Below are 18048 nucleotides of genomic sequence, written 5' to 3'. Positions count from 1 at the left end.
ATTTTCAAATATAACTTTTTAAATCCTCATCTTCCAAGAGTTTCACACCTTTCCAAGGCCCCTCTTACTTCTGCGCAACATTTGGCCTTTGCACTGGGAGGGGCGGTTACAGGAAGGGGGCACGGGGGAGGTAAAGTTTAAGGTGGCTAGAGCCTGCACAAGCCCTCCCGTCGCACCACCTCTGCCTGTGTATCTGACTGTTACATTATAAAGTACCTTTTTTCCCCCAATCTCGGTGATCTGATTGGTCTGCGATTTAATGCAGCTCTTCAGCTGCTGAACAATCAAGCCCGCTAATGTTGTCTCCGTCCCAGGGCTGGCCTTAGAGAAAATGGCACTGGACTAGAACTTGGGAGCCCTCTGCTCTCTGCCACTGAGGCTGCTGTGTGGCTTTGGATAAGTCACCTCACCTCTCTGTGTTGGAGTTTCACCATCTGTAAAATGGGGAAAATATCCATCTTCATATGGCACTTAAAGCTACAGATGAAAGTGGCCTATTTAAATGCCAGGTATTGCAGCCTGAGTTGGGCTACACTGTCTTGGAGACGTGTAGGTCTCTTTGTTCCATCTCTTCTGTCCATCCTTAACTGCTAGGATGACTGGTCAGCTCCATTTTTATATACTGTATGTATAAAATCTCCACGAACATAAATCTCCATGTATCTACAAGAGCCTAGGATTGTCCTTAATATGAGCACCAGTTTATAAAGGACATTGTCAAGTACTTTGTAAAGTACTTGCTATTCTAAAGGTTAGAAGTGTTTATTTTTCTCTTCTTTGTTTATAAGAACTCCACCCTTATAGGCTTAAAAATCACTTATTTTTCCTTCTGATTTGTCCTTCACTGAATATTTTCCATCCTTTGTATTTCTAATTGAATTTGAAATCAACATGAACTTCTTGTTGTTTGTGCACTAGCCTCACTACTGGTGTCAGCACAGCTCTGGGGACGAGGTGTACATTAAGTTCTGCCACTGCACAGGGAACAAAATATTGTTAAACTAGGGCCTACATAAACATTGGCTCCTCTTCATTTTTGTCTCAGCAATATTAAAAACAAGACCCTGGAAATTGGGAAAACCTTTTCCCATTAGATCAAAACAAGTTTAAGGTACGTCAGCAACATTTAATATGGCCCTTGTAAGAAAAAAGGCAGCCGTAAGCTCTGCCTGCACACTTTCTAGTCTGCTGTGTATTTAAGCTGTTAGAATATTGGCTGTAGGGAGATTTCTAGCTCTCTGACCCGAATAAAGAAAGGTGCAGGATGAGTCCAAGGAAAATACGAGTAGGAATGATCTCACCCTGTGGGGACACTGTGTGCCTGCTAAACTCCAGACAGACGTAGAAACCCTCACTATTTTCCTCTGCATGTGTACACTCCTACGATGAATGAGAGTGGAAATGATTTCCAGAAGCTGTTCTGGAAGAAAAGTGACCTATAACTTCCGAAGGAAAGGCTACAAACATAAGATGTCTGTGTCCCCACATTACATAGAGATCTGTCTAGAAAAGGGATGAGGTTGTATCTGTATTTAACAGGCTTTGCCCTGCATTTTCAAAATCCTTCCATCTGTCATCATTCTGCATTGTACTGGTTTACCCACCTGTAGAGAAATGGACAGAGATGAATGTGCCGTCACTGAGTTTCCTGCATTCAGAGCCGGGCATACAGCTTAGCACGTTCATAGCTACTTGCATATGCCAAGAGCCTAGTGTTCCTCTGACGCTGCAGTATCTCCATGGGCTTCATTGGGGTGACTTGTGATTTATGGTGGTGTCAGTGAGAGGCAAATCAGGCCCAGATTTCAAACATGGTACCTAAGAAAATTCACTCAAGGGGAATATTCTAGGCCTGTTGCTTTGGAGACCCATCTTCTGTATCTTGCTGAAAAATTCTATAGAGTGTGTGTGTGTGTGTTATATATATATATATATATAAATAAAGGAGAGGGCCAGAGGGCAGGGCAGGGCTGGCTCCAGACCCCAGCGCGCCAAGCGCGCGCTTGGGGCAGCATTTTGCCAGTAGGGCACAGGCGGCTCCGGCGGACTTTCCGCAGTCATGACTGCGGAGGGTTCGCTGGTCCCGCGGCTCGGGTGGACCTCCCGCAGGAATGCCTGCGGATGCTCCACCGGAGCCACGGAACCAGCACACCCTCCGCAGGCACGTCTGCAAGAGGTCCCCTGGAGTCGCGGGACCGGCGACCGGCAGTGCGCCCCCTGCAGCGTGCCGCCCTGCTTTGTTTTGTAGAATAAAACATAGTTTGGCAAACACCTATATGCACTAGGAATGAGGCCTACAAGGGATTGGTGATGGGGACACCCCTCTGGGTTTTCAGTTCCAACCTGACCAGGTAGCTGGGGACTGACAGCTGCCACATCTGATGTGCACAAAATTAATTGTGAGTGATGAAAGTGCCTGTTTCTAAAATGCCCATCAGACATAGTTGCACAGGCGCAGGGTCTTGGTCTGGCTCCTTGCGGAAAGCCGTCCAAGCCCCACAAAGAGACATCACAGTTGGCAGTCTTGGCACAGAGGCTGAGGATTGAATGGGCAATGGAGACTGCCCTTTCCTTCCAGCCCTGAGAGCTGGATCCTCCACCGCAGTCCATCAGCAGGGGATTGGTGTGCAGTGAAAACGCTTTCCTGACTTTCCCGGCTCCCCAGCACCATACGATCTGAGCCCAAGTAACAATCGCTTTTCTCTCTCCTTCACAGGTGGGATTTAAAACGAACAGACTGGTGTGTGTGTTCTGCTAACTTCCCTAGTATCTAGCTTAGAAAGGCACGGTTCTACACTGGGCAAATTCATGAGGTCTCCAGGATCCACTGGTGGCTTCATTAGTATTAGACTATTGTGTCCTATGGGACGGGAGGTAAAGGAAGAAATGTGGCTGGGCTCTGTTAGTGGGGGTCCCAGATGTTCTCTACGGCTTTACCAGCCAGCAGCGGCAAGGGTCACAGGTGGGAACCCTGATTGTTGTTAGTGCTTCCATGACTTCATCTTGTGTGAAGGGGCTAACTGCCTGGAAGGAGGAGCTTGGCTTGGTTCTGGTGTCCCATGAGCCTGTCCCAGATGCCCTTCACCCCAGGTTTGCATTTGTTTTTCTCCCTCCCAGTGTTCTCTTTAGGTTTTGTATTCAGTCCCCAGACGAACATGGAAGGAAGTGAATTAACATCTAATGGTGGTTGTTTCAGAGGTTTGTGAAAGTCGTGGGGGTTTCACACACCAGTGTGGACACCAGGCTCCCGCAGCCCCAGGTGAGGCACGGGGTAGCCGTGGCAGGAGAGGTGTTCGAGCTGTAACTGCTGCGTCCCAAGCAGAGGGGTCAGGATTGCTGCTGATGTCCCTGTCCCCACCCTGACTTTGCATGGCTCCGGGTGCTGCTCCCTTTCTGGTTAGGGGCTGTAGCATTTCACACGTCCATTCACCAGGGGTTAGCAAACATCTGGTTTGGAGAAGAGACATGAGGCAGCTCAGAGACTTATCCGGTTGGTTTCTGAAATTTTATTGCAAAACTAACAGTGCAAGAAAATAAAACCCTTATGAATTCCAAGGGAACAATTCCTGCATTGGTCTAACCACTTGCTCTAACTTCCTGTACTTTTTTTTATTTAGTTTTTGAAGGACAGTGTGTGTCCTCGTTTGCCCTTGTCTGGGCTTGGCTAGGAGATGCAGAGGGGCCAGAGCAGCACTCACTGTGACATGGCATCCAAACTCCTGTTTATGGGGCGTTCGACCTTAAGGATTTTTATTGCTCTGATATCATTAAGCAACGCCTCACTTGGATGGCAGAAAACGTTATTACTGCACAGGCACATTTTATTTGCTTTGGATTGAATGGTTCCAGTTTTTATTTTTGTAATGCTGCGGTTTTGATGGGCTGGTCTGTGTCTATATAGATACAGATATTTCTCCATGTTAAGCAAATTCTCCGATGTGAATTCCTGCTGGGACTAGCTCACAAGGGACCCTTGTGTTTGCTCCTCATTCCACGTGGGTTACGTCTCTCTCATTCTGCGCTTTTCTTCCTTGAACCAAACAGGTATTTTGGAGAGTCGGTGCTGGGCCTGGCATAATGAGCCATCAGGCTTCTGTCAAAGTAACGTGCTTCCCATCAAACTCTGCCACCACCAGAAGTGGCACTAACAGGTCCCTTGTTGGCCATCTAGCAGGAAGGCCATAGGCTGAATGGGCCACAGACACTGAACAACTCTCTTTCCCCTTAGCAAGGGGTCTTTCCAAAGTAGGATGGAGGGATGTTAGCTGGGGGATAATGTGTGGAAAGCCTGCATGGTTGCTGCCCAAGCGATACGTGTTCTTGGGACAGAGGACTTGGGCTTTAGGGCTCTCAGTCCAGCATCTTCGACAGAATTTAGTTCACTGAAATTTTTTGGCTTAAAAAAAAAAAAAAAAGTAGGGCTGGCTTCCCCCGTGAGTGGCCCCGAGAGAGGCAGTGGTTGTTAGTGAAGATCTGACAGTCACCATGGTTTTGCTTTGGTTTGCCATGAAGGTGCCAGACAGAATGATGAAAATTGCAGTACGGGTGGGAAGTGACAGTTACTTTCAATTCAAGCTGAAGTCCTTTTATTTACAGCAAACATTTTATTTACAGCATCGTGAGCATTCCTAGGGGCTCCTGACCCAGCTGTAGCCAGCCCTAGTTGGCTAAAGATGACTTGTGTGTGTTTCAGATAAGTTAAGAGTAATATAACGGCTGCTTAACAGCTGCAAATTTACTATATATAAAGGCTGGCTCTACAAAGTAAAAACTTCCTGTTCCACCATTCATGGAACATAAAATTAACCACTGCTGGACTGCCACCTTCGCCAGGGGGGTCCCTCCCCATCGCCTCACCTCCCACTCTGTAGCACACAGGCTACGTGGTCATTTTGTCTTCAGACCTTATCAAAAGTTTCAGATGAGCATGCAAAGGTCCCGCTGCTCCACCAGCGAAGAGCCCAGGGTGCCACGCTCTGGGGCTCTGCTGTTTGTGGAACCTCCAAGAGAACAGCATGAATGAGAGGCTGCCAGAGCACAGCTGCAGCAAGTCAGAGTTCACAATCCTCCTGCGCGTGTGCACAGAGCAAGGAGGAGAGCGAGCTGGCTTTCGTCACTCCTGAAAACCTTCCAGTGTGGGCCGCAGCTGTACCCAGAACTTCCTCTTATTCTGATGACACCGAGAGGGGCAGGGTCATCCCAAAGCTGCCTTGTAAGTGGATTTTTGAGTCCTCCTGTGTTTGCTGTGTGGTGAATTTGGTGCTGGTGGAAGGTGCTGGATTGAGAGTCAATTATCCACACAGCTGGACCAGCAAAGGGAGCAGAAGAAAGAGCTTTCCCTTCTACCCCCCTCCCAATATGCTTCGTTCCCCGTAGAAGCGAGGGCAGGAGTCCGTGGCCTGTTTAAGTGCTGGCCTCTTCTCTAAGATGACTAACACAAAGGCCAGGTAGTGCCGCTTGTGTGGGTGGTTTGTGCGACGTGGACACTTCACCTTCTGACCGGTTCAGAGTAGGTAACCACCGTTGGTCACTGCAGCCCCCCAACTAGTCTGTTGCAGCTCGGCCCCTGGCTACTGTAATCGTCTGTGCTGAGCCTGTGCCCCATGGGAAGCCGCTGAATGGAAGACATACGTGATGGGTTTGTCCTCTAGTGGCTGGAAGAGGCTGGAACAATACAGCAAGTGGCAGAACTGTCTTTTGGGAGTCCAAAGGATCCTGGATGAATCTCTAGTTAAGCCCACGTTCACTGTAAGCTGGTGCGTTCTTGTGAGCAATGCTAGAAGGAAAATGCCATTAGAGCCAGGGCTATAAATTCCACCCTCCCCGGCCCGCCCCATCAAAAAAAAAAGTCACTGATCTAAAAGGGAATCCATTTAATTCTGGAATGTTCTGACCTTTTTGTGGTGCAAGATGGTTTTAAAAAAACCACTAAACTACTCTCCTGATGACTTTTTCATATTGTTTACTTTTGTAACCCTTCTCTGTGGACTGGGAGCCAGAAATGACGTCCACTCCTAGTCCAGCATCAGAGAAGAAGAACTTCAGAGGAAGGAATGCAACTTCATAAACAGCGAACCACAGACACTAATGGGGAGCAGAGGCAAGCCTGCAGGTTAAATTCCTTGCAAGAGAAGCCCACACGTTCTCACCTCTCTGGGATTCAAGAATGATTTCGACTCTAGCCTTCATTTTTCTCCTAAGCCTCTGTTGTCCTTTTGCATCAAGTCAGATGACAGGTGTAGGAGGTAAGTGGGTTTTAATTACCTCTATGTGCGCGGACCTTCTCTGCAAACACTGCATGCAGCAGAGCTGTGAGAAAGCAGATGACTCGTCAACCATAGCTGGTGATACCTGAATTGGATTTTTATCAATTGTAGCTTCTTATAAAACCTTGAGTCAGTCGGTTTAAATGTTCCAGTCCTACGCTGTATTTTTTCCTCTATTTAACAATGTTTTAACAAATTAAATCTCATCCCCTTTGGCAGCTGGAACTGACCAAATTTTTGTTATTTTGCAAATAGGATAATGTGCCCCTGGCAAGTCATCTTTGTTTTGCAAATGATGAGATTAAAGACCTATTTGCTGCAGGATGTTCTGTGGCAGATACCTGGGATTTCTGTATGCTCTGCATACGCACACAGCTCTATTGTCTAGGCTAGGACTTCAGCCCTGGGTGGGATTCGTGGCAGTGCTTTGTTTCTTGAGCAGTATGGTCAGGATTGTTGCTCAAGTCATGAGGAATCTGTGATTCCCATGTCAAGCAAAGCAAGAACTAAAAGAGCCAGTTCCAAAGGGCGAAATGCGTTTGTAAAGAGCGCGAGGGAGCTCAGGAATATGGGCTGCAAACTGAAGGGCATGTCTGCAAATGCTCAGATTGCCTGGAGGAATCCCATTGGGGCACCTAGCTCCTTGTGCGTGTTATGCAATCTTTTCCGCTGTTCATTTTAAAATAGTATCGGGCTACTAGGGACAGACAAACCCATTCAGATAAAATAGAACCTTAAGCCAGAACCCTCACAGAATAGTTTTGTGAAGTCAGAAAACGTTTTGACCAGCCTCCACTCCCTACTGGGAAAAGCAGGTTTCATTTGGTGTTTGACTTAGATACTCTTGTGGTGTTTGTCGGTTCGTTTCCTAGACCGAATTGTGCTGGAGAGGTGACAAATATTCACCCAAACTTTGAAATACTTGTCAGAGCCAACCCTCCAGACATTCAGGGTTATTCATTACAGAACATACAACGTGCTGTATGGAGTCAACTAGGTGGACCTTCATGTCTGATATCCCGCCACTGGCGTTGGCAGATACCTCAGGCTTCAGAGGAGGAGGACAGTCCCTTCTCCCATAATGCACCTGACCAATTACACAGTGCTGTGTGGGGATAGGAAATTTCCTTACTGCTCCCTGTGCGAGGTACTGGGGGATCAGGTTGGTCAGAAATGCCTTGAGGAGAGAAGAGAAGAGAAAAGAGAGAGTGGTGGTCTCCCTTTTGGGGTCAGGAAAAGAGCAGCACAGCTGACCCATCTGGCGTGGCTTTTACTAAGCGATTTTTTAAATGCGCTGTTCCCCACTGGATCATAGATGAGCTTTGCAGCATGCCTCAAAGGCTACCCAAGTTTAGGTTCTAGTGCCCAGAACCAGAGTCGTTATTAAGCACCATTGATTGCAATGGACGGTAGAGGCTTAAATACCTTGGCAGAGCTGGACTTAAAGACCAAGTTGTGAGGAACTGAAATCCCAAGCCCAGTTCCCCTCCCTGAAAACCCAGGGGCTAACGGCAAGACATTTTATTTGCTTCAGTGACCCTGTAGCTTACGGCTGCTATGGGACTGCATGAGGACAGAGGCAGTCTCTAGGCAGACAAGGCCAAAACCACTCAGGACTTCACGGGTTAAAACAAATGCCTTGAATTTCATTGCAGAACTGACTGAGAGCCAAGGCAGGCTACAGGCTGTCATGTTCTGAATTAGCTGCGATTTCCAAATGATCTTCAGGCCCAATCCCGTGTAGCGTGTGCAGTGGTGTCACCTCACAGAGACAAATGCATGGACAATTGTGCTGTGTTACAAATCACGTGACACCCCCACCCCCCAAGCCAAACAGTATCCAGGAGTATACACTAGACAGAGACTCTCTCGCTCAGCATGGCAGGGGATTCGAATGAACTAGCCTCAGGGGTTAGTTAATTCAGCTGGAACGTTCCATCGTCATGAGCAGGACCATCAAATATTTCAAAGAGGAGCCAAATCAGAATTCAGAGGGGTTGGTTTTGCCCAGTGGTGACCTGGGAATTGTTTTGCACATCTCTGTTCAACCCCCCTGGAGCGGCAGTGCCTGCAGGCGCATGTGCCACATCCCTTGCAGGTCCCAGAATCCACAACAAGGCAATTCTATGCCGGGGGATCTGCTGCTGTCCACAAGTGGGCAGGCGAAACTGCCCCGCAAAGCACCCTTAAAGCAGTGGATGAAGAGCCTCCTGGATCTTAGGAACAAGGTGGGCCGTGCCCCCCTGGGCAGCAGCTCTTCTTTCTATGCATGGGCGCAGCCTTCGGGCCAGCTGATGTTTGATGCTGCCCCTCATAGAATCCTCCACTGCCTTGGGCTGTAAACTGCCTTCCGCCGTCAGCAGCATACCCCCCCTTCTGTATGCAAAACCTATCCCACGAACCGTTAGCCCCACAGCCGGCGGATGAGCTGGCCTGGCAGTTTAGCGGTGGGGCTAAGTGTCACCTTGGCAGGTTACCCAAATGCCACCCAAACCCTCCCCCTCCCCGGAGTAGTGGGAGAGAGACAGGGAGGTGTGTTACCCATCTTGCCTTTCCTGCACCTGTCACAATGTGGCCAGTAAATGCATTATGGAAGTCGATGGTTATCCCTTGAGGAAGAGGGGTCTGGTTAGTGGCTTTGGGGTGAAATGAAGACAGGTTCCTCCTACGGTTTTAATGTTGATCACATTACCAGGTACTCCTTGAAAAAGTCCCTGCATTCTCATCTCTGACTCAGCGCCGTTGATGTCCAATGTAATCTTCCTTCTGGAGTGTGCAACTCCTTATTACTCTCAGCAACTGCCTCCTAGCCCCAGACTGGGGAGGGGGTCCTCGCTAGTGGGTTGTAATTATTTGGAGAGGCATAACAATGAAGAATCAGTAAACACAATGCAGAGGTGAGCAGACGATTTGGCATGTTCCACTACTGATGCTCCTGTTTTCAGTAGGAGGGGATGTCGGGCACCAGATGCTTGCAGAGATGAGAGAAACTAACCTGGCACTGAAGGAAGTCAGAGATTTGCTGAAGCAGCAGGTACGTGAGAAAGCGGTCCAGTTCTCTCCCACACTGTGCCAGAGGGACCAGGAAGGCAGCTGCCTCGCACACTGACCTGTTGAACAGGGAGATCAAAATGGTATTCTCATCCCATGTAAGGGTAGGATCCCCACACCTAGCTCTGAGCATCGCTGAATTCTGGGATAATTTTGGATTCAAATTTCCATGCAAACTGCTTGGGCCCTCATCTTACCAAAAACTAACACAGATGAAGAATGATTTTTGTACATGAATAGACAGACTGGACATATATCACTGGAGTAATGTGTGGCAGGGCCAGTAGGAGAATCATTTTTTCCTTGGTTTTGTGGGCTTATGAAGTCAACAGGCAGAGACCAGGCTGGAAGAGAGAGGAGCCCATTCAGCCACCCAGTAGGGTCTAGGAAACAGAAGTCACATGGGATCTGAACAAGCCTTGTATTCACGGTCTCTGTTTCCTCCTGGTGCTTTAATCCTACACCTCGCAGGCTCCAGCAGCAGCTGAGGGACTTTGGAACGTTGGGTGAATTTAGATCTTGTCTGTTTTACCAAGGAGGTGGCAGTTTGTCTGGTCAGCTCCTTTTTAACTCCATAGAAAGATTCCATTCTCCCTCTCTCGCCTCTGTTCACGGAAGGCAGCAGCCTGTGCCTGCCAGAGAATTGGAATGGCAGCCAGGCCCCTGTGCCAGTGCAAACTGGGCAGCCTCTAATCTGCAAAACCATCTGTTGCACTGAGTTACTCTCACATTTCAGGCTGTTGCATAAATATCCAGTGTTTGCTAGGAATCAGGTCAGACATGGCTCCTGGTAGCCTGGGGCGGTGCTTTCCAACACGCCCTTCAAGCTGAGCGTTGCTTCTCCACACAGGCTTTTTTATTTATTCTGCCATGGATTCAGTCTCTAACAGACTCTCTCGAATGAAGGACTCACGCACATCACTAGAGAGTGAAGGTGGAAGCTTACACAGAGGTGCTGTTCATTTAGTTAAGTTTTTCTATTACCTTATTTTCCACAATTCAGCATTTCACACATCAGTAACGAGTAACAACAGGTGGCGATGCAGCCCGAATCTGCAGCACCAGGCTGAATTAGAGGTGGTGCTGGATAGCAGCGCTCCAATCCTGCTCCAAACTCCCTCACTGGCTGGAATGCTTTGAATTGGGGATTTGGGTTTGGTGCGACATCTGGATTAGATTCAATTATTCTAAACACATGACGTGAAGATTACTGTAGCCCCAGGGTAACGCTGGATGGAAGAAGAGTCTGGTGTAAAGGGAAACCCTGGCCTTATACGTAGGAGCTGTGGGCAAGGTATGAACAGGTGCTTCCGTGTGGGCACAATCCTGATCAGTGGTGATGAGAACACAAGGTCTGTGGGTGCTGGAGAGAGACTAGGGGATGTCACTTTGCAGTCTGACTCCTCCCCTTCCCTCACTTGGGCAGCGCTGCTCCCGCCGCTGTTATGGAACCACAGAAATGGGAGCTGGAAAAGACCTATGAAGTCATCTAGACAATTCCCCAGCCAGTGCACTTTGGACACTGGGCTCCCAGGCACTCAGGGTCTGCCATTGCTATTTTGAAAGGTGCCTACGCTGAGTGCAAAGTCTTGCCTTAAAACACGTAGCTCGTGCATTTTCCTAGTTGCGATGGGGCCACAGATGAAAGGGGTGTTTTGCCTGGGACCTCACTGGTGTCCCCAGAACCAGACTAAAGCCTTGGGCTGCTCCTGCCCTTGCTAGCTGCTTTAGCTGGGTTATAACCAGGCTCTCTGGCTTGGGTGTAGCTTTAGGAGAGCTGGGGTCACGGAGAGTCCTGCAACGCTGAGTTCTACATGTGCCTTGAAACACACACAGCGTTGTCTGTGCCAGGCCAACATCCTTTACTCCTCTGACGGGACAGCCTGTCTCCACCCCCACCACTGCAGATTATCCAGATTTTTTTAATGACCCTGCTGATCTTCCCGCACCCCCTCTTTGGATTAAAGGAACTGGCTAGGCAGATGGCCAGTCCCTTGCAGCCATTTCAGTGGCTTCTGCCAGCTGCTTTGCCTTCATCCTCCCACACTAGAAAACCCAGCAGGTTGCTAAGTGAATGGGGGGGGGTGTCCCTGGAGTAAGTGCCTTTGGGAGGGGAAGAGCAGGACAGAGCCTGGGTCTCAGAGCAGCTGTGCACCAGCCGTGGCACTTGCAGTGCTGAGCAGGCTGTCCGACACCCCAGATACTCGGAGAGTCTCTGCTCTCCCTCGATTTTCCACCTGTCAAACCAGCAAAGAGTCCTGTGGCACCTTATAGACTAACAGACGTATTGGAGCTTGAGCTATCGTGGGTGAATACCCACTTCGTCGGATGCACGGATGTATTCACCCACGAAAGCTCATGCTCCAATACGTCTGTTAGTCTATAAGGTGCCACAGGACTCTCTGCTGCTTTTACAGATCCAGACCAACACGGCTCCCCCTCTGATACCTGTCAGACCAGAAGGCCCTTCATCTAGTGGCCCCCGTGTGACACTAATTAACCCCTTACTGGCCCTGACTTTCCCTTTCATGCCCTCCAGTTTAGAGGGGAGGTACAGCTGCAGGGAATAGCACTCAGTGCTATGAGGGAGAAGCCCAGCAACCTACATGAGTATTAAAGCCCCTGGGAAAAGGAAACACGTCTCTCCCCTGGCCCATGGTAAGCTCATCTCGGCAGCAAGGGGGGCCTGCCTCCTCTAGGCTGAAGGGTGTGTGAAAGGTGTGCAGGGCGGTCTCAGTCCGCACAAGGCCCACCACTCAGGTGTTGGTGCAAGACTACGCCTCTTGTGAACAGCCGTGTAGAAGCACAGGTGTGCAAGTCCCTTCTAGCACTGAAAAGCCTCAGTGCAAGCGACCCGAATGGGAGCGGAAGCTTCTGGCTAACTGGTGGCTCTTGTTTCCTTCCTAGATTAAGGAGATCACGTTCCTGAAAAACACGGTCATGGAGTGCGATGCCTGCGGTGAGTTGCTCCGTGAAATGGCCCAGGCCCAACTGCTCACTGCTGCCTCCTACGTTTGTTTAAACAAGCAACAGACCATCACCTACCCCAGCCCCCATCAAGGGGTTGGCTCGTTCACCTTCACGAGAAGTGCCCTCGGATAATCCTCAGACTTGGCAACGCCCCTGTTCAAAGCACTTCGTAACCGTTAACTAAGCTTCGTGACCCACTCCTGGGAGGCAGCTGAGGATAATTATACCCAGCTGTGAACTAGGGAAAGTGAAGCAACTTGCCCCCAGGAAGTCAGAGTCGGAGCTGGGGTTAGAACGTGGGTATTTCTGGAGCCCAGCCCTGTGCTCAGGTCTTTGTCCTAGGGTGTCACCCCCTTAGCAATCGCAGGCGGAACAATTAGCTGGTGCAGGGGCTGGGAGCACACGCGCCTACATAAGCCTCTTCCCTTCTGCCCCCCAGGCCTGGCCCAGACACACATGTGCTAGGTTAATTACGCTGCTGTAAAACGCGGTGTGGACAGTTGTCTTTTAGATCCGCTCAGACGTGTTCCTAGTCAACGTAAGCTAAACCGCTGCTCTTCGCCTGAACGCGGCGTGTCCACACAGCCTCTCGCATCTGTGTGAAAATCAGGCCTCAAGTTAAACCTGTGCAGTGCTGCAGGGAGGTGAGCCCGGAGTCCTCTCGATCGCCGGCTGCCTTGGCCCACACAACCCCCAGCTCTTTGTACCCTCAACTGCTGATAGAGTCTGTTCCAGAACAGCCTCCGCCGGGCCACGCTGCACCGGGCGGGCAGTCATTTCGCCTAATAACCCCATGGGGCAGGGGCTCTGAGGGGGTAGTTAGGGGGCGGATGGGGGCAAGTTTGCTAGTTAAGAGTTGGCCGCTCCTGTTACTCTGTGCCAGTCCTTCCAAGCCATTCCTGCCCCGTCCGAGCAAGGAAACAATCAACATTTTGTACATCAATTGCTGCCTGCTCCCCACTAAGCGACTTTCTGGACTGAGATTTACTTCCAGTCTATTTGGTTTTAGGAGAGCGCAGTTGAGGGAGATGTTCCGTTATTTGCCAGCACATCTAAAGAATAGAGCAGTAAGTGGTTCCACATTTCTGCAGCAGAAGAGATTAGCCAGAGCCTCTGGGACCCGCCGTACAGAATCACATTCATCCACAGCAGTTGTTTTAATAAGTTGCTCATAAAACTGTCTTGAACTTTCTTCCTCTCACTTGATCTCTGTCTTCCCTGCTCATTACTCTGGTTTCCAAAGAGGTTGGGGAAAGATGGATCACTTGGCATTCCTGGGGCTATCCTTCGAGCTGTCAGGGCCTTGAACGAGCACACTTCATAGCATCCCTGCAGCTCTAATCCATACGGTCAAGGCAGTAACAGTCCTCCCATGGGACAACCCTGGAGCTTCAGAAATAGATGCTAATCTTAGCTCCCCAGCTGGGAGTCGTACCAGCCCTCTCTTCTGGGGCCAGTTCTGGACCCTCTGCTACCCTGGGGAGTCTGGGTAATGGGTGTGAGGGTTATGCGAGCAGGATTGAGAAGGATGTGGATGTCATTAATGTACCAGATGGGGAGTCAAGATTCCAGGCTGTATTTCCCACTGAGTCTGAGAGGCCTCAGACAAGTAACTTCTTTGTGCCTCAGTTTCCCCATCTGCAAAATAGGAACATGACTGTTTCCCCTCCCAGGGTAGTGAGAGATCATTCACTATTTGTGAAGCACTATGAGAAGGCCCCAGGTAAGTGTAACATAGGATAGGTGCTGGCTGTGGCAGCTCTGTTCCTAACATGTTTTCTATTCTCCAGGCATGCACCCAGGGGCAACGGGCCCAGGGATCAGCATAACACGATTTCCCAGATGTTTGCCAAACCCGTGTTTCCGTGGAGTTACCTGCACAGAGAGTGACTCTGACTTCCACTGTGGACCCTGCCCCCTGGGCTTCACAGGCAATGGGACCCACTGCACAGATATCAATGAGGTCAGAACCCACCTGCAGTGAGTCACTGGACATTACAGAAACCTGTGGCTAACTCCTCTCTGGAGCAGAGTAGGAGTCTCTCACGTTAGCCTGGTCGTCAGCAGTGGAGGTCACACAGTTACACTTCCCTGCCTAATGCAACAGACCAATGCCCTCTGTAATTTAACTGGAGTAGATGCATCTCTCATGTATTAAATCCTTTCTTCTTGCTCCATCCAAGGAGTCTTTAAAGGCCTGGTGTCTCTTTCTAAAAGTGATGCAAACAGGAGGCATGGGCCTGATGCAAAAAGTTATCAGGTGAGGGTCGCTGGCCTGTGATGTGCACCTCAGGCTAGATGATCATAATGGACCCCTGAAACCTGCACAGCAGGCTCCCTCCGAACACACTAAACCAGCCTGTGTTTCCAATCTGTCTCTGCAGTTTAAGATCAGATTCTACTAGGCAAATGATTTTTTCCCTCTGATTCTTTGGCTAGTCGCTTACTAAAGACCGGTTAAACGTCCTTTGTACGGCTAGAATTTCGTTCAGTTGCTGAGGTTTGTTGGATGGCAACAGGTTTCTTTGTTTAATGACACGGGGGATATAATGCACGAGGATTAAATTAAAACGGTGGGAAAAGATGAAGCAATTTAAAATGAAGGGAAGTATAATCTTTGGGGCTGGAGGTGCTGTTGAACGCTAACGCTCTCCTTCAGAGACGGGCAATTTCACCACAGTGCTGTGAATAAACCCTGACCCCTCAAAACCAGCATGGCCAATTATACAGAACTTCGGACTCTGAGACGCTGCCAAGACGGGTCAGTTACTACCCTGCCTGGGAAGCAGACGGCACCTTGGAAAATAACGGGAAGGAATCTTCTCAGTTGATTTGCTTTCCTTGTCTGCGCCCTATTCAGCTTGGGAGAGCGGAGGACATGGGGAGCTAGGGTGACCCGACGGCAAGTGGGAAAAATCGGGATGGGGGTGGGGGTTAATAGGAGCCTATATAAGAAAAAGACCCAAAAATCGGGACTGTCCCAATAAAATCGGGACATCTGGTCACGCTATGGGGAGCTGCACTTTCCACTGGCACAGAAATTCAAATCCCCCCATTCACTCTTGGGGCCGTCCCTCCTTGCCCTGTCCCGCTGGGGTCAGACTATAGGAATGGCTGGTTTATAATCACAACTAGCAATTCAGCAGGAACTCTCCTTCTTGCCTACAGTGCAGCACGAATCCCTGCTTCCCAAGAGTCAACTGCGTTAACACGGCCCCTGGCTTCCATTGTGACCCCTGTCCCACCGGCTACACAGGGCCAACACCCCAAGGGGTGGGGCTAGCATTCGCCAAAGCCAACAAACAGGTACATCCACCCCCCTCATCCCATCCCCAAAAGCCACTTTAAGCGAGGTGGCTGCTTTCCACTGAGGTGCGACTCACCCTCCCACTTCCTCCTCCCCGGACAGGTCTGTACAGACATCAATGAATGTGTGACCGACAGCGCCAGGGCTTGCGTCCCCAACTCCATCTGCATCAACACTCGGGTAAGTAGCACCAGCTGGCCTGGGCCGCTGCCCCGAGACACCCTGTGGCGTCCCCTTTCCGTTGGGACGGAGCAGTCGCACCCATGGGATGGGGGTTCAAGCAATGTTTTCCCAGCACCCACCTTACTTCTTGTCGCTCCTCTGGCAGGGATCCTACCGGTGCGGGTCCTGTAAGCCTGGCTTTGTTGGGGACCAGATTGCTGGGTGCAGGAGTCAGGCGGAGAGACGCTGTCCCAACGGGGAACTCAGCCCGTGCCATGAGAGAGCTCGCTGCATCGTTGAACGTGACGGGACCATCTCGTGTGTGGTGAGAAGCAAACCGCCCTTTGCTTAGACAGCAAAGCCTTTGGGGGGGGGAAGGGTTGTTTTCCCTTCACGTCCGTACACGGGTTCCTGTGTCTATCACTGACCCCTGCTGGCCAGCACTTGCCACCAGTTCAAGTCTGCATCACTTCCTGCTCCCAGCGGAGCTGAGAGGGGAACCTCTCCGTTAGCACACCGCAGAGCGGCCTGTTGCTTGCTGAGAAGATGCTGCCTACATGCAGTGAGCCGACGCTTCCAGGTCTCTGTGTCCCCGCAGCCCCTGAGCACTGCACTGGTGAGCCCTGTTCAGACTGGGCGCTAAGGTCCAGTGGAACACGCTGGGGCCAGGGGGAGCCCAGGGCTGCTGAATCTCTGTGCCTCAGTATGCAGCTGAGAGCTCAGATCTGAACTAACACGTCACAGCACAGCTGCCTCTTCCAGGGGACAGCTCACCTGGGGAATGAGGCGTCCAATCCCCCAGGATTTGTGAGGCCAAGTGCAGCCCGTGGTATGCAGCCCTGCAGCCCGGATGCATGTGCTCAGCAGAGCGGGTCTGCAGTAGATCTCTCCCTGCACCCTCACTCCCCACACCTGCTGTTTTGCAGTGCATTGTCGGCTGGGCCGGGAACGGCTACGTCTGCGGGAGGGACACGGACATCGATGGATTCCCGGATGAGAAGCTGCGCTGCACAGACCGAAAATGCCGCAAGGTAAGAGATTGAGCAGGACACCAGGGCAGTGCAGAGCAAGAGGCCAGCCCTAAAGAGCTCAAAACGCAGGTCAGCTCCGCTTCCTCACCCCTATGGAACCACTGGCCCCCAAGCCACGCAGGCGCGTCGCTCGGAGCAGCCCCGGGACTGGCTCCGGAGTGACCTGACTCCCAGGGCAGGAGAGTCGCTCGGAGCAGCCACCCCGGGACTGGCTCCGGAGTGACCTGACTCCCAGGGCAGGCGAGTCGCTCGGAGCAGCCGCCCCGGGACTGGCTCCGGAGTGACCTGACTCCCAGGGCAGGCGAGTCGCTCGGAGCAGCCGCCCCGGGACTGGCTCCGGAGTGACCTGACTCCCAGGGCAGGCGAGTCGCTCAGAGCAGCCGCCCCGGGACTGGCTCCGGAGTGACCTGACTCCCAGGGCAGGCGAGTCGCTCGCAGCCGCCACCCCGGGACCGGCTCCAGAGCGACCTGACTCCCAGGACAGACGAGTCGCTCAGAGCAGCCGCCCCGGGACTGGCTCCGGAGTGACCTGACTCCCAGGACAGACGAGTCGCTCAGAGCAGCCGCCCCAGGACTGGCTCCGGAGTGACCTGACTCCCAGGGCAGACGAGTCGCTCGCAGCCACCCCGGGACTGGCTCCGGAGCGACCTGACTCCCAGGGCAGACGCGTCGCTCGCAGCCGCCACCCCGGGACTGGCTCCGGAGTGACCTGACTCCCAGGGCAGGCGAGTCGCTCGGAGCAGCCACCCCGGGACTGGCTCCGGAGCGACCTGACTCCCAGGGCAGACGCGTCGCTCGCAGCCGCCACCCCGGGACTGGCTCCGGAGCGACCTGACTCCCAGGGCAGACGCGTCGCTCGCAGCCGCCCCAGGACTGGCTCCGGAGTGACCTGACTCCCAGGGCAGACGCGTCGCTCGCAGCCGCCCCGGGACTGGCTCCGGAGCGACCTGACTCCCAGGGCAGACGCGTCGCTCGCAGCCGCCACCCCGGGACTGGCTCCGGAGCGACCTGACTCCCAGGGCAGACGCGTCGCTCGCAGCCGCCACCCCGGGACTGGCTCCGGAGCGACCTGACTCCCAGGGCAGACGCGTCGCTCGCAGCCGCCACCCCGGGACTGGCTCCGGAGCGACCTGACTCCCAGGGCAGACGCGTCACTCGCAGCCGCCACCCCGGGACTGGCTCCGGAGCGACCTGACTCCCAGGGCAGACGCGTCACTCGCAGCCGCCACCCCGGGACTGGCTCCGGAGTGACCTGACTCCC

The 18048-nt window shown here is 51.9% G+C and overlaps 1 protein-coding gene across 13 annotated transcripts in view; it reads left to right on the top strand.

Moving 5' to 3' along the window:
* Positions 1-18048, top strand: part of LOC123355737 (cartilage oligomeric matrix protein) — a 55533-nt gene that overhangs the window by 27658 nt on the left and 9827 nt on the right. For 2 of the 13 annotated variants that reach the window (XM_044998358.1, XM_044998359.1), the window contains exons 2-7: positions 12225-12276; positions 14078-14250; positions 15456-15593; positions 15697-15774; positions 15923-16081; positions 16683-16787. In XM_044998358.1, the coding sequence (XP_044854293.1) occupies positions 12258-12276; positions 14078-14250; positions 15456-15593; positions 15697-15774; positions 15923-16081; positions 16683-16787 (672 nt within the window). In that variant the 5' untranslated portion in view covers positions 12225-12257. Of the gene's footprint in view, positions 1-5126; positions 5213-5877; positions 6246-7942; positions 8263-8289; positions 8495-8900; positions 8962-9211; positions 9301-12224; positions 12277-13296; positions 13355-14077; positions 14251-15455; positions 15594-15696; positions 15775-15922; positions 16082-16682; positions 16788-18048 lie in introns of those variants that run through there. The other 11 variants (XM_044998347.1, XM_044998348.1, XM_044998351.1 and 8 more) reach the window with 11 other exon arrangements.

The sequence above is a fragment of the Mauremys mutica genome, chromosome 24 (genome assembly GCF_020497125.1).
Source record: "Mauremys mutica isolate MM-2020 ecotype Southern chromosome 24, ASM2049712v1, whole genome shotgun sequence".
Lineage (NCBI taxonomy): Eukaryota > Metazoa > Chordata > Testudines > Geoemydidae > Mauremys > Mauremys mutica.
Note: the sequence above shows the minus strand (reverse complement) of the source record. Positions and strands in the feature narration are given on the sequence as shown.